This window comes from Lineus longissimus, chromosome 18, assembly GCF_910592395.1.
Source record: "Lineus longissimus chromosome 18, tnLinLong1.2, whole genome shotgun sequence".
Lineage (NCBI taxonomy): Eukaryota > Metazoa > Nemertea > Pilidiophora > Heteronemertea > Lineidae > Lineus > Lineus longissimus.
The window spans coordinates 11679757-11695943 of NC_088325.1; the positions used below are offsets into that span (position 1 = coordinate 11679757).

The 16187-nt window shown below is 41.2% G+C and overlaps 1 protein-coding gene across 1 annotated transcript in view; it reads left to right on the forward strand.

The window, feature by feature from the left end:
• The window catches only part of LOC135502561 (neural cell adhesion molecule 2-like), a 48977-nt gene extending 35790 nt beyond the window's left edge, over nt 1-13187 (forward strand). The window contains exons 8-14 of the mRNA XM_064795513.1: nt 9118-9165; nt 9351-9398; nt 9998-10147; nt 10742-10763; nt 11330-11442; nt 11720-11934; nt 12660-13187. Coding sequence (XP_064651583.1) covers nt 9118-9165; nt 9351-9398; nt 9998-10147; nt 10742-10763; nt 11330-11442; nt 11720-11934; nt 12660-12830 — 767 coding nt within the window. The 3' untranslated portion in view covers nt 12831-13187. The remainder of the gene's footprint in view (nt 1-9117; nt 9166-9350; nt 9399-9997; nt 10148-10741; nt 10764-11329; nt 11443-11719; nt 11935-12659) is intronic.
• Nucleotides 13188-16187: the final 3000 nt, after the last annotated feature.

The following is a 16187-nucleotide window of genomic DNA, read 5'->3' on the forward strand; positions in this document are numbered from 1 at the left end:
CGTTTCTTTCAATATTTGAGTTAGCAAGTGTCCAAATAAGCATGCTTATTATGAATAAACCTTCTGTGACGTCACTCTGTTTCTGCCTTATCTTGTTTTTTGGTTTCACAATCCACTCAAAAGAGAATTGTACATAAACTCAACTGGTAAAGGTTTTCAGCGAAATATAATTGCATTCCTCATGATTCTATTAAATGGTCAACATGTGTTGTTGGCTATTTCCTCTAAATAATTCATACCGAATTGGTGGTAAAGGGAAAGGGTCAAGCTGAAAAACAGGGCGAAACAAAAGCAGCAGCGGAGGCTTTGGGTAAATGTCAGCTCAACTCCATACCCAAGTAGTTGTTGGTGACGCAACCAGTACCAACTATACAGATTTTGCTCCGATAGTGAAAATCATCAGCCTTTTGAGGTCAGTCCTGTGTCTGAATACTCCACTTTCATACTTTCCTAGGCCCTTGCTTGCTGAATTTGTAGGCCCTTGTTTTTGGCCTCAGTTTGAGTTGTCAGAAAGATTCCATCATAGATGTCGGAGGCCTTTGGAGGCATTCGCTTTTCTCCCTAAATTTCCTAATTGTGCTTTAATTCTGGTAAGAAAACATCTTAAATTCTCTCTTGATATAGAGTGTGAGGTAAAGTACACACGTTTGAAAGTTAAGCATCGCGCCCATCGTGGTGTCATTTTTGTCCAGCAATAGCTTTGGTGAGAATCAACATATTACGTAACTTGGCCACCTCACGGCGGATTACCAAAAAAGGAACATTGTTCATAACGAGGTAACCTAGGCCTAGATTGCATCACCTGTTTGATGACAGGGGAATTCTTTGGGCCCTTTGAATTGGACTGGATCCTGAAACCCTATGAAAAGCCCAAATCTACGCCCAAATTGTGATATATACTGTGTTGGCTGAAGCTGCCTACCAGAGGGACTAGAAGTTCTGGATAATTTCGTTTGAATCAATATGGGCAGCAACCCAGAGCCGTATTTAACTTGAGGGGGGGGGGGGGCAGCAGAACAACTTTTTGTCCAATTGGCCCAAATCTGCATGAAAAACACGTTTTCGGCGAGGTCTGGGGTGGCAGTTGCCCCCTCCCCCTCCCCCCAACCGCTATTAATATGGCCCTGCAACCTTAAAAAAACTCACTGTTGCAGTTTCTATAGTTGTGTAGAAAAGAATACACGCACCAACCCAGAAAAAATGGTTTTTGAGCTTTTCGACTAACAGAAATATGCTCCTCGTTGAATTTAGCGAAGTGGAAAAAAAGGGGCTTGGCCACCTAAGAGGTCTTTGTGCATCTCAAATATCATTCTGCGTTTTTCATTGTGTCTAAACACACCCCTGGGTGCTTATTTGCGTTGGCCAGAACCTTCCACGATTTGACGTCACTCCAATCACAAATAGAATTTCTCGCAGAGCAGAATTAAGACCAATGAAACCATAGGAACCCTACGTCGTTCGTACTGATGGTCCATGAAAAAGAAATAGACCTCCATCCGCGTTGTACGTCATGATATGCAATGCATTGTCCTTCCATACTGTATACGTTGCATTTGCTGGCCACCACAAGAAGACCAGAATAGGCCTATATTACTCCTTATACATGTTTAAGGCCACGAGGAGAGTTCCATTTGTCACCATTCACTGAAATGTTGTATGATAATTTTGGAAGCTACGGATTGCCCTGTAGCAGTCTGCTGGCACACTGACATTAACTTTCAATGAAAGTTAGGCCTTTGAAAACAATCTTATGCAATATTGATTAGCAAGATGTTGAGGCCAAGGCAGTTGATGTTGTCAGCATGCTTGTAAGGACTTGTAAAGGCTTGTAATTCTTTTTCTCCTGATTTCGCACCGTCTTTGGTGCATGGACAATGGGAATGGAGCTGAGGAGGACCGTAATGAAAATGATGCTGTTGGTGATAATGAAAATGTCGTAATTCCTCGCAGACTGAACGCCTACTCATTAGATATTCGTATCAGGCGACTTGATGAGTACCATGAGCTGAACATTGCAAGGCCAAATGGACAGCTACGTGGCATATCTAAGGACCATTGCGCGATGGATACAGGAGGAGGATGAATTGCGCGAGAGACACCGAGAATCCACATACAGATTGCGACAGATGCAAAGGCTAAGGCAACATGGAATTGATGGCACAGGTAAGTTATCCTGGTGACCTTGGTGCATCGGGGAAATGAATCAGGTGAATGAGGTGAAATATAGGTGGGGGCTGGTAGGCAGGCAGGTGATATGGCCCTTACGATTTTCCTCTCTCATTTCAGGTAGATGGCCAGAGGTAGAGAGACTCTTAAATGATTGGTTCCTACAGCGTCGAGAACATGGTCTTCCGGCTGGGAGTGACCTGATGTTCCAGGGTGAACGGTTCTTCAACATTTGGTGGCACGATCTTCCTGAGGAAGAGAGAGAACATTGGATGGAACTGCGCCCTCATCTCATACCATTTTCAGCATCAAGTGGATGGTTACAAGATTTCTTGACTCGTCATGGTATTAGCTACAGGAAGACTTGCAAAGACTCTACATCAATACTGCTCAATGCTGCAGAGTTGGTAACGGCATTTCAATATGAGGTCCGAAACATTATCAATGATAATGGAATACAGATTATCGTCAACATGGATGAAACTTTTGTTCTTTGGGACATCGCACCCACGTACACGTACTCTTTGCAAGGTTTGAAACAAGTGGACATACGAACTTAGCGAGGAAATGTAAAATTAGGGTGTACGGTGACTTTAGCGATGACTGCGTGTGGGAGAAAACTCCCTGCAAGTATAATTTTCAAGGGTCTGCGCGATGATGGTCCAGAAATCGCTCGACTTCGGGCAACTGCCCCCGATGGTGTGCGGGTAACGGGCTCGCAAACAGGCTGGGCAAGTTGGCAGACACTGATTGCTTGGGTAAATGATTGCCTCATACCGTTTGTGGGAGACAACTTTCCATTCCTCCTAATTTGGGACATGTTCCCAGCGCACCGGCATCAACAAGTGCGTGACCATGTAGAGGACGCCCCCGGGTTCATAGGGCTGATACCAGGGAGATGTACCTCACTGGTACAACCTTTGGATCTGACCATCATCCGCAGCTTCAAATGTACAATGAGACGCCTATGGAAGGAGTGGAAAATTGAGAACAATGACATTCATGGTCGTTCCCCACAAATCACCAGGGATGCTGTAATTCAGATGGTATCAACTGCCTGGGAGAGAATTGACCCAGAAGCAATCAATACAGCATGGAGAGTGAGTGGGCTTGAAGGCAATCAAGAAAATCCGCCTCATCAAAATGATGAGGTACACTTTGAAGTTGATGCCGAAAATCCCGAAGATGATCTTCATTTTCTTGAAGATTTAGATGAGTGAGATTGATAGGGTAATGCTCTCCAATAAAGCCCCGTGTGTTCAAATCAATGTGTTATGATGTCAGTTTTTCCCACAGGCCTAGACCTCATTCCCTGACAATGCAGTTGATCTATGAAGGCCTAAAACATGTATAAGGAGTAATATAGGCCTATTCTGGTCTTCTTGTGGTGGCCAGCAAATGCAACGTATACAGTATATAGCATCAACCAAAGTTTGCATGACAGTTAAGAGACTGCGCCACCAACTCTGAATGGTCTGGCATCCATAATGCAGCAATAACAGGTTCTGTCATCATTTGGCACGAGATCAATTGCAAAGTCGCTGATATTTGATGATCCTAGCAAATATTTCCTATTTTTGGAGTAGGGTGTAAATACCATGATTTGTGTCCTACCACGAGACCTACACACGGCGAAATTAGTCGGCAGGGATTGGTGATCCACCCTGCAAGGCGGCTTTGCGACGTGATGATCATTTTCCATCCCGAGGTGAGTTTCCGTGTGAGACATGTGTAAAATCCTTGGGTTTGATATTTTAATCCCATATTCCAGAAATCCCGATGAACATTTGACATTTTTGAAATCCCAGAATTATTAGTTCCAATTTTGGATTTTCGAGCGAAATGTGACCACACAACGTATCGATATCTGAGGTCTCTGAATCAAGAGTCGGTTAGAGGTCTAAGCATAGAAGAGGGAGCAAAAATCCAAAGAGTTTCAAAGGAATTGCGGTGGTACCCTTCCCACGAACTATTCGATCGCCAACGATAGAGTGGTGAGCGCCCCGGGGAGCGCCCACGATAATGCATTTGTGTTAGTGGGTCGATTTCGCTTTGCATTGACATGTGGGGTAGAGTGATATCTTAGGCGATAGTGTCGGCATTCATACTTGGACTTGCAGTGAACGACCTTTCGCGATCCAAGGAAAATTTCCAACTTAAAATCATCGTCTGCACGAATAACTTGACCACACAGCAATATTACATACGATACGGAAATAGTGCGCATCAAACAATAAAAAATTACTTCGTTTTAGGAAGAAATATTTCGGACAGATAAGTGAAATGGACCTGAATAAGACAACCTTTTTTTGAAACTCGGCTTGACTCTATAAAAGAGACTCGGCTTGACTGTATAAAGGGAACTTGGCTTGACTGTATAAATGGGACCCGCCTTGACTTTAAAAAGGCGACTCGACTTAACTCTAAAAAGGAGACTCGGCTTGACTGTATAAATAAAACTTGGCTCGACTTGACTATTCAACTGGAACCCGGCTTGATTATAAAGGGCGACTCGACTTAACTCTTAAAAGGAGACTCGGCTTGAGTGTATGGAGGAAACTCCATCATTCATATCACTAGCGGAGCATTGTCGTCCAGTTTCTCTCACTTTGAACCGCATTGAGGAAATCAGGGGGCTTCTCCAGCCCTGCGAATCGAGCATTAAGCCTTGATTTCCCCAGAATCAGGTTACATAAAAAACTTGAAATATGCCATTGGAACACATTTGATCAGTTATATTTGGCTACACTAATTGGTCTTTCATCAAACATGCAGAAATAAACTATCGGTTTTCCATTGTCTCCTGCCTTATTGCTATTCATCTCATCGTTGGTCGATTATATGAATGCAAATAATTTTCTTTCTGCTCGTTAAGGTTTTTTTTACCTCGTTTATCTTCTACTTCATTTGGTCATTACCAGTTAAACATTACATCAGTGATGCATGGTCCATGAGTCACGACGACACAAATATATTTTGGAAGAGAACCACTGGGCAAACAGTTATTTCTTTTCTTCACATAATAGGTATTCTTCTTCCTCGTTATGGAGTGGCATATTCTGTACATTCAGAACATTTGATTTTCATGTAGGCCTACGCACTATAACTCAGGATGGTTGCAATAATTAATCCCGGACTTGTGATTTAAAAAAATATATATTTACGGATGTTCTAGTTACATGTAGTCCTCTTCAAAACATATGCGTAATTAATCATCGCTAGTTGCTTTACACATAGTCAACTGGAATCAAAGGTCTTGATAGGAGGCCAAAGTACCATTATAGCCCATTTGACTTTTTTTAAGTGGAGTTGTGCAAATTTCTGCAGTTTCGTCAATAGCATGATTGCTTTGATTTTTTTCCCGTGCCCATTCTTAAGGAACGCCATCTGAAGTGTGATAATGTGAGGTCAACTGGGCCTGTCACCAAGGTCGTTTAAAAGTGTCTAAGTTATGGAGTGGCATATTCTGTACATTCAGAACATGTGATTTTCATGCAGGCCTGTGCACTATAAGTCATGATGATTGCAATAATTAATCCCGGACTTGTGATTTTAAAAAAATATATATTTACGGATGTTCTAGTTACATGTAGTCCTCTTCAAAACATATGCGTAATTAATCATCGTTAGTTGCTTTACATATAATCAATTGGAATCAAAGGTCTTGATAGGAGGCCAAAGTACCATTATAGCCGATTTGACTTTTTTTAAGTGGAGTTGTGCAAATCTCTGCAGTTTTGTAAATAGCATGATTGTTTTGATTTTTTTCCCGTGCCCATTCTTAAGGAACGCTATCTGAAGTGTGATAATGTGAGGTCAACTGGGCCTGTCACCAAGGTCGTTTAAAAGTGCTTCTTTCTTTGTTCTTTGCAGATTCATGATCGACATGTATAGCGACCGATTTCCCTTCCTCCTACTCAGCCTGGGACTCCTCCTGGCGCACATTTTACATGGTAAGTGATGCAGTCAACCCTCCTTCCTCCTACCCACCCTGGGATTTCTCCTGGTGGAACTCTTACAAAGTAAGTCATGCAGTCAACCTTCCTTTCTCCTACTCAGCCTGGGATCCCTCCTGGTGGATCTCTTACAAAGTAAGTCATGCAGTCAACCTTCCTCCTACTCAGCCTGGGACCCCTCCTGGTGGAACTCTTACAAAGTAAGTCATGAAGTCAAACTTCCTCCCTCCTCCTCAGCCTGGGACCCCTCCTGGTGGAACTCTTACAAAGTAAGTCATGAAGTCAACCTTCCTTCCTCCTACTCAGCCTGGGACCCCTCCTGGTGGAACTCTTACAAATCTAAGTCATGAAGTCAACCTTCCTTCCTCCTACTCAGCCTGGGACCCCTCCTGGTGAAACTCTTACAAAGTAAGTCATGAAGTCAACCTTCCTTCCTCCTACTCAGCCTGTGATCCCTCCTGGTGGAACTCTTACAAAGTAAGTCATGAAGTCAACCACCCTTCCTCCTACTCGGCCTTGGACTCCTGTTTGTGCAACTCTTATACATCATGTGCATGGTAAGTTATGCGGCCGACTTGCTTTCCTCCGACAAAGCCTGGGACTCCTTCTTGTGAAACACTTACCTGGTAAGTCATGCAGTCAAACACCCTTCCTCATACTCGGCCTTGGACTTCTCCTTGGTGCAATACTTACCTGGTTAGTCATGCAGTCTACCTCTCTTCCTTAAAGCCTTGAGAATTAGCCCGCTACGTAAATGTGGATACCCAAATCAAATTTACAGGGGAATCTGCAGCTTCCCTGAAGGAAACAGCCAGCATTGTAAACATCGCATCTACAGTACATGTATATGAAGTATAGCAACTTAGAGTTCGGCTGTATTAATAAGAAACACACTTCTATCATAAAATTGCCTAGTGGTCAGTACCAAAGCAGTGGAGTAGGACAAGCAACAGGAATTTCGAGTACAAGAAGGAAACATCAACTTGTCTCCCGTTAAGTTGAATTCTGAAACCTCAGATTTTGTCTTAGAGTTCTTCAAAGTGGGTATATGGATATTTATGTGTTATAGAGTATCGTACCACTCAATCTGTTTCTTGTGGATGTTGATTTGCTCAATTTTCTTTTCAGGTGCTCTTGGAATAACTGTAAAAAATAGCCTCAGTAATTCACGTCCACGCCTCGGCGAAACGATAACGTTTGAGTGTAACATTGGTATTGGGACCGCCAAGAGTGTTTCATGGTACAAGGACAAAAATGGCACGCGAAAAACAGTTTATTTGACGCACAATTGTAGTGTTTTCGCAGACAAGTATAAATCAAGATTAAAACAAGTTCAGTGTGATACGCATAATTATAATTTTCAATTAAGTGATGTTCAAATTTCGGACCACGGGGAATGGCAGTGTGAGGCAGATGGAGTAGAGGCCGAACCAAAGCTGAAATTAGATGTTTTAGGTAAGTTGCTTAAAATAGTCGATCAATCCATTCATAGAGGACTTCAGTGGTGGCAGCAAATCTGCTGGGTATTGCACTTTCATGGATTAAATTAAATTGGAAATTGAAACACACACACAAATCTTTCCTGGTTTTCAGAAGTGGCTGAAGGAGATAACAACTATTACCTGGGAAAATTCTAAGCAATTGAAGTTCGCCTTTTCGTGAAATAGCACTTTTGGTGTTGATATGATGACATTAACTTTAAAAATATGTTCGCCTCTGTATGAATGACGCCTAATTCCCCCCCCCCCCCCCCCCCCCCCCGATTAAATTTGCTGAGTGAGCATGGGGCAGGGGGCTTACCAAGGGGAAACGAATCATTTTCATGGTCACAGAATTATAATTTATTAGCATGCGATTATCGGGTCATATGACAAAAAAAGTACTGATTGGCAGTCATTCCTTTACCATTGTGTTTTCTCTTCATATATTTGAGGTCCGTGTCGATTTGCCGATGAGAAGAGGCTTTCTCAAAATTGAGGCGTACTCCAAATTTATTACTACATGTAAACACCTATTAATAACAAGTATAATTGATAATAACCACATACATGGCCCGTAGCTTTCAAAGGGCCCGGAATGTCTGTATGATTAACAAAATTGGGACTTTGTTTTCGTAGAAACCATTATTGCTGGTCATTATACCGACTGTTTATCACTTTCAGCAGTGATATCATCGCAAATTATGCTCAATCTTTGGTTGGCTATGTCATTTAGGGTTGTGGTTGGGGTTATGAGAGCAATGTTAAAATGGGTTGATTTGGCAACATAACATCTGCAGGGGGGGGGGGGCATGCTGAATATAGGGTGTTGTTGTACTCCTGATTCCAACTTTAATTTATTAGTATCCGATGGGATACACTGATTAGTACAAAATGTAAATGAGCTCAAGACGCAAACAATTTAAAATGCTGTCTTTTGCCTTGATGTTTGTAGTGATATTCAAGCTACTAGATTATCTGAATGGCAGTACAAACTCTGCGTTCGCCTGGTTATTAGAGCAGATCTGCCCGCAGCTGTAGTTTTAACCTTGAAGAATTCTTTCTGATTATACGTCGCTCTAGTCGATAATCTACCAGTGGGGGAGGGGGGTCACAGTTCTCAAATAACATTATTTTGATATTCATTCGTCGAAGGGTTACTGAGGATTTTGTAAGTCACAAATTACTCTTATTTTACAGCGTCCAACACAAGTGACTTAAGCAATAGTGTGCCTATAAACACCACAGGTGAGTAGTTGGTCCAAAGAACATTATTTTGATATTCATTCGTCAAAGGGTTAATAAGGATTTTGTAAGTCACAAATTACTCTTATTTTACAGCATCCTACACAAGTGACTTAAGCAATAAATTATAATGAAAGACTCTGGTGTAACTGAATCATACTCAATGGGGGGGGGGGGGGGGGGTCACCGTTCTCAAAAAAAATTATTGTGATAATCATTCGTCAAAGGGTTAATGAGGATTTTGTTAGTCACAATTTACTCTTATTTTACAGCGTCCTACACAAGTGACTTAAGCAATAGTGTATCAGTAAACACCAAAGGTGAGTAGTTGTTTTGTGTCCGCTTTTTGACAGGCTTTCAATAAATCATATTGAAAGACTCTGGTGTAACTGAATAATACCCAATGGGAGGGGGGGTCACCGTTTTCAAAGAACATTATTTTGATATTCATTCGTCAAAGGGTTAATGAGGATTTTGTTAGTCACAACTTACTCTTATTTTACAGCGTCCTACACAAGTGACTTAAGCAATAGTGTATTAGCAAACACCAAAGGTGAGTAGTTGTTTTGTGTCCGCTTGTTGACAGGCTTTCAATAAATTATATTGAAAGACTTTGGTGTAACTAAACTGTGCTATGTGTGAGATCAAATCATTGATAGTATGGTTACATACCAGGACCAAGGATCTGTTGAAAGAACTTAACATGCCACAGACTCTAAAACCCTTTACTGCTGCAAGCTCAATATTTTGAGAGACAAGCGTGAAATATATACAGGCGGCGTGGCCAAATGTACTGTAATTTACAGAATGATGTGCGACATCGCGCTAAATCTTAAGATTGTCAACTGGTGCTTGACCAATTGACAACGAAAATTGGGAATTTATAACTGAAATCAAGAAGAATAAATGTACGCACTTTTGCGCAAACTTGTTTTAGGAATTACACAGATTAGCCAGAGTGCGATCAGGATTCCGAACAAGGCAGTAGCCAAATCGGCGGATGACCATGCAGGCGAAATCTCGTTTTCGCATCAAGTCGCAATTCAGGGATCCTTGTCTCATAGACTGATCACTTATCCAGTATTATGGTCTATAGATGTGCCTAAACCTCTGTTGATACATCAATACATGGAGACCAATTAAATTTTGCAGAAGCAACCCATAGCTCGAAAGAAACAAACAAAACTTTTAAAGTTGGCATCGGTTTCATCGCTGTAGGGGGCTCACTGGTGGTCATCAGCATTGTCATCGGCATCGTCATAATCGTTATCAAACACAAGAAGTCCAGTGGCAAAAAAAAGGGTAAGTCACAATTTTCATTTTTGAGCACAAAAGGCCCTTCCTCAGATACGTCTGTACCACCTAGGGTCGGGAAAACGAACCATCTATTGAATTTCAGGCCGATCCGATATCCTATACAGGGTGGTCCAGAAAAATGACGATATTGGTATCATTCTTCTTCTAGAAAGATTCCCCATCCACTGGTCTCAATTGGATTTCGCATTCTGCAAAACAGGTCATCCGACGGGCTTCAATGTTCTGTCACATGTATAATGAGGTTGGATGCCCTATGGATGCCCTATTGACTTTGGCCCGATCTGAAATTCAAGATGGCTATCTGGCTGCCACAGCAGTGGTCTTCCGCCATATATCAAAGTCATACCCGCGATGCACTGGCATAATGGAAAAGCTGCAATATCCAATGACAGAAACGGATGACGTATCGCTCCACACCTAGACCAAGCAACCATGAATTACCAGTCATTTTGCGATGCTATACCTTAGGCTTGGAGGAGGGAGCAACGGGGACTTGCTGTGCTCTGTTTTTCATATGAATTCGTCATGCAAATGTCTTATTTCGGCTCCTATACTCTAATGCATTCCTCCTTTCTTCAGGTGATGATCAGGAATCGCAAGAGTAAGTACGGTTAAAATATCACAGTGAGTCTACAAAGACAAAACGTGTTAAATTGCATCCGGGCATAACCAGTGGTTTTCAATATACTCCGCCTAGTGTCGATCAGGATGGATAAATTGATGAATAAGTCAGCATTTCTGCACTCCACCCAAATCCCTCCATTTGACATCTGTGACTGTAACTTCAAGCAAAATGTTCCGTGGCAAATTTTCTTCCCTGTAACTGCTGGGATTTTTTTCTGAAGGGGGTCTAGTAAAAAATGATGAGAGGCTTGTTTTTGATTGATCATCTAGATGCTCAAATTTATCATGATTGATGTGATTTTCTTTGAAAGGCGCATGAATTTTGTCATAATTTCTACCATTTGTATCAATCACCTTGCTACAAAAAATTAGCATCTTCTATGTCAGAATTTTAAGGACCATTCATCGCCCCGGCTGATCATTCACTTGATATAGTACTGACTTGCCTCTGCATACGTACCGTACCCTATTCTTATCCTGGTGACTAAGGCGTTCTTCCGAATGCATGTTTTAAGCATATTTTGTTTTTAATTGTTTCCGTAGCAATGTGGTAACTGGCCAGTCAGCCCTATTAGGAGGTCAAGTCAATCATGCGATGCGTCTCTCCCTTCCACGTTCAGAATGCGACCCTAATGAAAATCGCAAAGTTGCAAAATGTAAGTTCTGCCACTGGATGAGTTCTAGATATACACCTTGCTCGCCACTGCCATGACTCTGAGAGGAATTCATAGAAATTAGACATTGCTGGCATTACCTAATGATGTGCATCGGGCTAAATTTCAATGGGAAATTGGGAAAAAAATGTCAAAATGAAAATTTGAAATTGATCCGCAATCGAACTTGAAAAATATGTATTTGTTTTCTTGAGACATGTAAAAATTTGGTAATTGTCTATCATTTTTCTTCCCTATCCAGTAAAAATTAATTTTCCAGCAAAACTCCGAACGCCTGATGTCGTGTCGGACACGAATCAGTACGCCGAGAGTGCTCTCCACGTGCCCGTCGGCAAGAACGGGAGTCAGGAGGAAGTTCGCCCGACATTGCTCAGGCCGACACAGCCCGCTAGTCCTGCTAAGGAACATATATACGGGAATGTGAAAAGGAAGATCCAGCCACAGCAAAAGAGTGGCAATGGAGGTGTACCTAAGGTGAGTTGACCATCAAGTGACCTGCAATGTCCGGAAAATATGAAACACAGTAACTCAATTTTTGGAGCCAAATATATACATGTATATATATACATTTGTTTATTGTCACCTATTGAATAGTCGGCCTTTCACAGGCCTATGAGACAGTACAGAATATTACTCGATAAAACTTCGTTTCTCACACGATAAATTATTTCAACATATTTTGCAACACGTCTGGCAATACAAGAGTTCTTGAGCATAGTTTAATGAACAGCTCAGTATCCCCTTAAGCACATAGCACTAACAATAGAAATGCCTCATATCCGTAAATTTTGGAAGATAGCCCAATGCAAACATCCTGGCACCAGTTGTTGTAAATACTCAGCCTCTCGGTATTTCAGTCATAGGAGTAAAAAGCCTGATCTCAGGATGAATGTAACTCCTGACGGTTGTTATTTAGGCGGATTACGAAAATCATATTTTGAAATTGCATGAAATTGCAATTTAGGCGTGACCTTTATCAAACGTTTTGACAACCCTCGAACAGTAATTTTAATTCTATATATTTTCAGTGAAAACACGAACAACATAAAATCAACAGGCACCCAAATATATGTCCTGGTTTATGGTAATACCAATAGATCGTATAGTATTGTCGCACATCTAGCAAGGTGCTTAAGTCCAGTCTAAGATTCAAGATGTGTGCAACAACAGTTACTGAGGTATCAATCTGTTTTTTTCAGCCAATTGGAGTGGACGGCACAGTGTACGCGAAACTTTCGTTCCAACCTGCTAAACACGACCATCCAGTAAGGCGGACTGAAGAGCCATCACCATACTCAACTGTCGATTTCAGCCGAAAGGCGCCGCCTTTGGAAGAGGAAGAAGAAGTACTTGTGCAGTACATTACTTAGTTACGAAATTGGCCTTTGTGCATCTTAATCTCCTGGTGACACATCATACACACGAAGTAATCATTGAAGATTTCCTGTACATGTGTATCTGGCCCATTGAAATAGGCTCGGATGCAGCTGTACATCGAGCCTATATGCAATCAAACAATCAGGAATGTAATTCAGATCTCGATGCGACATTTATTATAAGGGGATAGTTGTATTTTCTCTATGAAATGCTCTATTATAGTAACTAGTCTGTGCTCACTTGTTTCAAATCTGTTTCTGCATGTAATTGGATTTTGTTTGCTTAGATGTACAGTGCTTATAGAATATGCGCTGATTATATATTCGGTTATATATCACGGCAAAGCTCATTTAAAGGGACCACCTGGGCGAGGGATAACCTGGCCAGAATAATACGCCTTCTTGCCATTATGCGTCGCCACTTGTAGTAGCAGACTGATGCTGATCTCTAAATATGATTTTCGTCTGTGTAGCAAGGCATTTTTGAACATGGCTTGTGGATTTCAGGCAGGCCTTGGCTTACACCCTGTTCTAGTGCATTGTTTACTGCAGTTCAATGAATTTTTAATCGCCTTTGAACATTCGGTTTTCTTTTTTGTTCATTTGAGTTTTATGTACATAAATGTATCACTCAGTGCTTTTACATATTTGTTAATAGGTTACATGTGCAAACATGTTGATCATGTTTTAATTATATAGTCATGTATATGTAACTAGACACAAGAAGTTTGCACTAGATTTGGCCGAAGGAAAAGGTTGGTAAAATGATGAGTTAGGTTCGGAAATGACTATTTGGGACACTTTTGAGAACAAAATGGTTTCAATATTGAAATTCCAGGGGTATTGCCTCCGTAGCCTCCAACGCGCATTGTCTGGAACCTGAGCAATGTCAATACATTGAGGTTCAAGATCAAATTATAAGCTTGGATGGAACTTGAGAATCAGAATGCATTGACTTTATGTGAAAAGACCATTTTATGAATTACGTTTTGCATTTCAAATTGAACCGGATTGTCAAACATTATAAGAAAAAACAACTCAGAAAATTCAGATACGGCTTTGGTCTCGTTTTGGAGACAAACGCCTGCGCTTCACGTGACTGCAACAACTCTGGCTCGGTGACTGTCCAAAGCTTAGAAATCATTCAATTTACATTCAATATACATGAACAAGCATCAGTCTATGTACATGTACATGTATATCATTGTAAAATTTCGGTAGTTTCATGGATGGTTTCATGGGCATGGTTTTATGATTTTGGAATGTTCTAAGGTTAGAACCAACTCCGAGATACAGGTTTTTGATACTCCTACTATACCTCGTATATAAAAATTTGAGATATCGAGAGGAGGAGTAGATTGAACACAACTGGTGCCAGGATGACGACGTGCCGGTTGTTCACTAATCTAAAAATCTAAATCTAATCTAAATCTTTCCAGTCTAGTGACTTTTTGTTAAGTTTATTCAAGATGTGAAGGCCTCGTTTATTAAGGGTTTTGTTCATGTTCGTTATAATTGTATGTATTTTGTACCTTGTGATGTTGGTAATTATGTAATGGATATTTTTGTGTTACACGAAAATCAATCGATGCCAACGAAATAGAAAAAAGGCATCAATGTAAAATATTACCCGGTGATTGTTTATTTGTGTGTATGGAAAATATGACATCTTAGATAGTTGGATTATTTTATTTTTCGTTTCATAAGTGTGCCTGTCAGTTGAGTTTTAATTAAGGGGCAACTTATTGATGTTATTGAGTAGTATCATTTTAGATATTTTGTTGTAGACATTTTGTTACTTGTTACACGGGTTTTAAAAACTCTGGAAATTTTTTTATTTTGTGTCAGTCCAAACGATTCCAAAGACAGTATTGGTAAGATATTATCCCTATCGTTTGTTAGGTCGTGATTTCAAGATTTCGATTTTTGCGGATCTGTTTCCGAAATAAAACATTGGTTGTACATGTATTTTAACACTGGTTAGCCGCATGCAATAAACATGTGTAGACAATTTACATTTGTCTTCGTTTCGTCCTTTAGTTGATATAATGTGCTTTTACTTACTAGCTTGGACAACTTGCGTATGGGATATATGTGGCGATGAGGATAAAACCCCTGCTTGCCACTAAATGACTTCACTGGGCAGTTATCATGGATTGACGAATCTGTGGAGTTTGCAATTGACGAACTCATAAACGGGCGAAAGACAGTAATAGGCAGTTTTCGGGAAACCCCAGGAACGGGAACATAAGCGTGTCGAACAGTGGGACAGGCGGTCGCGTTGGCGTTTCGGCAACTTTGTACATCCCCTGAAACGCCAAAGTGACCGATTATCCCATTGTTTCGCCTCCTCATGATGTCAAACAATGGGAAACGTGTTCACGTTGGCGTTTCGGGATATCTTCCAAAGCTCCCAACTATACAGTGCCTTCTTTGGGTCCAATAAAAGGCATTATACGGCGCCACCAGTTGATTATCATACCACACATACTGTGTTAACTGGTCGCAAGGGAGAAAAACCACTTGCGGCGCAACCAACATTGGTGTATGACTGCTCCGAAACAAAGGATGCACTGTAGGTATTTTACATGACTGTATTCAAACGGGAGAAAAACAGTGCCGATGTAGCCTAGCCACTTTGTGTGCCCCCATATAAGAGAACATTCATGTATTCCTAATGGGAAAAGACCATTTACCGATAAAACACATGGCTCGCTGTCCTTTTAGAACGCTCTGCTGTCAGTAACATCCTTTGCAGGCCTTATCTTGGAGTAACCAGGCTGGTAACTCTACATACTGAACTTCCAGCGTTATTGCCTCCCCAGCCTCCGCTCTTTACGCGCGTTGGCTGAAAGCTGAGTAATATCAATACATTGAGGGTCAAGATGGAGAGTCTGAGGCCTTATCAATGTTTCAACTAAATGATGATTTATTTTTTTTTGGGGGGGGGGGTCACAATTACGCTAGCAAAATCATTTTCTTTGTGTATACTTTTATTCTGAAAAGTCGTCGGACTTTTGTCGGGGGTCATAGGCCTTCCCATATTTGAATCTACCACCTTCTCACTTTCCTAGGGCCTTGCTGGCTGAATTTTTAGGCCATTGTGCTTGGCTTCGGCTTCAGTTATCAGAAAAGAAAATGTCGAATACCATTCGAAAGCGTGGCTTTCTCTCCCGAAATCTTAATATCATGCCATTATTCTTGTAAGATAACATCCAAAATTCTCTTTTTTCGGTAGAGTGTGAAGTAAAGTACGTGCGGGCTCGATATGGCTCATGTCATTATGTCAAATACATGTACTTTGATTCTTAATTATCAACATTGCCCACAAGCTCGCACTCTCATGGAAGG